Consider the following 4918-nt stretch of genomic DNA (forward strand, 5'->3'; position numbering starts at 1 on the left):
CTGCTGAATCACCTGAGAAACGATACACTGTGTGACCACAACACGGTTAAAATGGCAGAGTGGCGCTGTCCACTATTTCTGTTCATTGACTCCACAGGAAGTGCCTGGAGTGAACCAAAGAAGAAGAAGGCTGTCTAATAACGTTAATAAATAAATAATAGTATTTTATGCCACGCAGCGCTGTGGAAATAGGCTACAGTGTGTGCTCATCCCTTTACAAGTCCAGTCACTATCCATCAACTTTGTAACACAACAGTGAAGGTAAGACATCATTTCTGCTTATGGTAGTAGCCTAACAGAAAGAAGATGATGGGCTTGTTAACACATTTACCACGAGAGGAAGGGGGTTGTGGCCACATTTACCACTGGTACAGGGTTGTGGCACGAGGCGAAGCCGAGCACTAACTAGTGCACACTAGCAGGCCGGCCTGCTAGTGCATGGCGCCTGGGCGAGGGTGGGGGGACGTCTCCGATGGTCAAACTGGTGTCGCTGGGGGCTGGGGAGGGTGGTTGCGCTGTCGTGGCCCTGCTCCCAGATGGCTCATCCTCCTCCTCCTCCTCTTCCTGAAAACACTGTGATGGAGTGCCCCCAAACCCTTCCAACACCCCCTCAATCCCTTCAGAGGCAGTCTTGCCAATTATGGACAAGACCTTCTCTTCATCAGGGGTGATTTTTGTGTCGCCAGGTGCACCGCCACCCGTGCCCTGGCTCTGTCTCCTCACAGTCGCCCCCTTCCTTTTTGTCTGGCTGGCGAACTCCTGCCACTTTTTGCGGACTCCCTGCCAGTTTCGCAGCCCACAGGGACTGGAGGGGGCCATGCTTTTGGCAATGGCCTGCCAGATGTTGTTCTTGGCCACAAGGTTCTTGGCCTCCCTGGTCCCACCAAATAAGAGATTCCGGTGCCTCTGCACCTCATCCAGAAGGATGGCCATCTCTCCTGGGGTGAAGGGTGGCGATCGTTTGGCCCGCGCTTTCTTGGTTGCCATTCTGTCTCAATGTGTGCAACTACCCAGGGATCCTTATGCAGTCTGCATTAATCATAATTGGATGTGATTGCCACTTGGGATACACCTGTTGTCTGTCATCACACACAAACGAGCAATGAGGAATTGGTGCATTGGTAGCAGGCTACCATGTGTTGGCCATGTATTCATACTCTATCAACTGGACCATTAGTCCACACACTATCACTCACACACTCTCTCTCACAGCCACTCACTCAGTGTGTGAACTGTGTATCCGCACACTTGAGCCAACTCACAATCAGTGCAGCACCCATCAACTCAGATGTCATGCTTGGGCAGGAGAAAGTATGCAGCTAACCAAATCTGAGCTTTGCTGCTAGCCTGTTCCAGCCCTAAGCATAGCTGATATGATGCGTGCCGCACTGCACAGTGGCAGTGGGCTTATTTCATTTGTTTATTTGGGGGTGGTGGTGGTTGAGGGGGGCGGGGTGGTGTTCAGGTGCTCAGTAGACTGCTTGGTGACTGCAAGGTTGTAGTAGTTTTCCTATTTCTTTTTTTGTGACTGCAAGGTGAAAGGTTAGGGAAGTGAGGAAGTCCAAAATCAGAACAGGTTGATGAGCTCCTGTCTGGCCTGGAGACCGGCTTGGTGGAGTGCTGCTCGGGGTTCATGGGGGAGGGGAGGTGGTGGTGGGTCATCGTCCTCCTCCTCTGACGAGTCATCCTCACCATACACATCAGGTGGCTCATCTGCACCAGCACGCACAGCTATGTTGTGTAGCATAGCGGTCACGATGATGACATTGCTCGACTTCAGAGTTGACATGCGCAGCGCACCCGACGACCGATGGATGCAGCGGAAGCGGGCTTTCCACCTGCCAAACACCCGTTCAACATGTGTCCTGGTGTATGTGTGAGCCTCGTTGAACCTCTCCTCCGCTGGTGATGCTGGGTTAGTGACCGGGGTTATTAGGTAGCTGCGCAGGGGGTAGGCTCTGTCCCTGAGGAAGAAGCTCCTCCTGAACCCTCCCCTACCAGCCGCCTGCCCCACACGAGAGTTCGCCCAGACAAAGCTGTCGTGGGTGCCTCCTGGCCACCTGGCAACGATGTCGGTGATCAGGCTGTCATGGTCCACCACCACCTGTGTGTTGATGGTGGAATAATGCTTGCGGCAGATCCAGCTTGAGTCCACCAGGGATGGGTTGTGGAGCGGGATCAAGGTGCCATCCACCACACCTATCACCCGGGGGATCCCAGCCATGGTGTAGAATCCTTGGTGGACCTGTCGGACTTCCTCCCTCGTGGTGGGCATGTAGATGTGCCGATAGGCATGGCGCAGGAGGATCGGTGTCACGACTGCCACACTCCGTGACACAGACGCCTTGCTGAGGCCGGTTCCGTCCCCAACCACCTCCAGGAAACTCCCCACTGCGTAGTAACGCAGCGCAGCAAGGAGCTGCACCTCTGGGCTGAGGGCGAAGTTGCGGCGGGTTGCCCTCCGGATGTGTGGGGACACAAGCTGGATCAGGCGCTGGATCTCAGCGCGGGGCAAGCGGTACTTCAGCTGGATAGCCCGGTCTGACAGCACGTCGAGGGGGCTGAAGTGCTCACGCAGATATGCATTTACATACACAGTTTGGCTTCGCTCACGGCGATGCTGTTGGTTTCACGCAATAACAATATGCTGTCTAGCAGCCATGGTATCTCATACATGTGTGACTGGGAAACTCCTTTATATAGACTAGCAGGTAAAGCCTCCCTTCATTACTTTCCAGCCATGTTCAATGAGGCTACATGTGTCGGCCTGATGTAAATCAGTCCCTGATTGTCTCTGTCAAGTATCCTGTCTCTCTGTCAAGATTTGGAGAGTGCCCATTTGTTGATGTGATTTGTTTGTGTGTGTGCATTTGATGGGGATGAACTACTGTATCTCATACTGTTTGTGCATGCAGAGATGTGGGATGAACTACTGTATCTCATACTGTTTGTGCATGCAGAGATGTGGGATGGTTGTAGAACAGGAGATTCTTAACCTTTTTTCATTCAAGGCCCACTTCTGATTGTTAAAACATTTCTGAGGACCACCTTCCCAAATAAATGATAGGTTATCATTGTGATATCTTGATGTGATGTCCTCTGCGGCCCACTAGATGGCACTCTGAGGCCCACCAGTGGGCCACGACTCAGTGGTTGAGAAACACTGTTGTAGAATAACCTAATCATGGTCATGTTAAACTTTATTAAACATTATTTATTTCAGACATGGACTGCAGTTCAAATTGCTTTATATACACAGCATACAACAAAACAGAGAAACACTACAGAATTTAAGCGACCTTGGGTTCTGTGAAAGGTGCTATATAAATCCACAACATTATAAAAGGAATCCATTCTGATTAGAGGAATATAGCCTACGGTAAAACATTTAAAACACAAGTAACCATACATAGAGGGGAGATTTTCAAGTGTTCCCCAATTTTAAACACTAAAGGGTGCATGAAAGAAAGGAAAAAGGGAAAAACACAAGAGGAACAGTGGACACAAGTATCTCCTTTTGCCTGACGCGGCTGGATCTGCCAGTGTTTTGTCATTAAGAAGGTGTTAAGAATGCCCCAGACCCTTCTTACAAAACCTTCTTAACGAAAGATCATCTTAGCGCTAAGAAGCTTTTGGGAAACGCAGCCTTCTTAACGGAAGATAATTGGAAGATAATTTTAGGCTAAGAAGCAATCGGGAAACACGTTGGCTTCGTACGGGAGCCTTAAGAAGGGTCAAAGAAGCTTCTTAGCGCTAAGAAGCTTTTGGGAAACGCATGCCTTGGTAAAGAAGCAATTGGGAAACGTGTTTGCTTCTTAAGGGGGCCTTAAGAAGGGTTAAATTAGCTTCTTGGCGCAAAGAAGCTTTTGGGAAACCCAGACAATGACGGGAGGCTTGCGCAGATGTATTCGCACAGATTTTCAGTCCTAAATATCAAACATGTTTGATATGAAAGCATTCATATTGACTTAAATATTTTGTTCATATAAAAACGTGTAGGCTATGTTATGAGAAAAGTATCCATCGCTGCTGTAATTTTAAGGAAAATAAAAAAATATAGGCTATATATTTCCTATCTATCCCTTGCTGCCACTGGAAAAATAATAATAAAAATAAATAAAATAAATTCCCTACCGACCATCACCTCAACTGACAACCAACAGGAACCAAACTTTATTATTTTTTAGGCCTAATCGGCCTCGGCTGGGTCTACTGGGCGAGGGTGTATGATGTTGAGAGACCCGAAACACCTTACAACCCCAGCTAACATCACTGGCTATTACAGTACATGCACACAATATTCCGCTTTTTGCCCATATTCGGAAAATGACAATATTCTGACTAAATGAATAATCCACTAATATTTATATGCAGCTGTAGCTGTGAATGTGTCAATTTGATAATATAAAAAACCTGCGTACCTGTGAGTAGCCTACTGATTCTACTCCAAAAACGCACTACATTTTCCATTTTAATGCATTTCCTTTTCATTTTAATTGTACAAACACCATGTAATATCCACCAACAAATATACTCTGAGATCATAGTAAGGCAAATCAAAAATATTTTTTTATTATGCCAATGCGTTATGATACATACAATAGAAAAAGGCAATAACTAAGCACATTCGGTTAGGCTACATATAAAACTAAATCCTGATCCAAAACTATTTATCCTAGGAATTCCAACAGAAACTCAAATGGAAAAAATAAATTGTATTTAGTGAGGACCATGCTTTTGATATAAGAAAAATATTACAGAACTCATTCTATGGCCGGCCGAGTTGTAATATATTGTCATGTCATGATGTCTTTGGGTAATTTATAAACGAAATTAATTCAGCTTTTTTTTTTTTTTACATCTATTTGTTTTTGTACTGCTATTTTACATTGAAGTCAGCGGAGTGGCCGGGCACACT

The 4918-nt window shown here is 46.9% G+C and overlaps 1 protein-coding gene across 1 annotated transcript; it reads right to left on the reverse strand.

Moving 5' to 3' along the window:
* Positions 1-1567: 1567 nt before the first annotated feature.
* LOC310777993 (putative nuclease HARBI1) lies at positions 1568-2742 on the reverse strand (the record flags this gene model as incomplete). Its single annotated transcript, XM_083638318.1, has 2 exons — positions 1568-2561; positions 2732-2742. 2 exons carry the CDS (start codon positions 2740-2742, stop codon positions 1568-1570), a joined length of 1005 nt encoding a protein of 334 aa, XP_083494444.1.
* Between the last annotated feature and the right edge of the window lie 2176 nt (positions 2743-4918).

Source organism: Poromitra crassiceps, assembly GCF_964638095.1.
Source record: "Poromitra crassiceps genome assembly, chromosome: 6".
Taxonomy (NCBI): Eukaryota; Metazoa; Chordata; class Actinopteri; order Beryciformes; family Melamphaidae; genus Poromitra; species Poromitra crassiceps.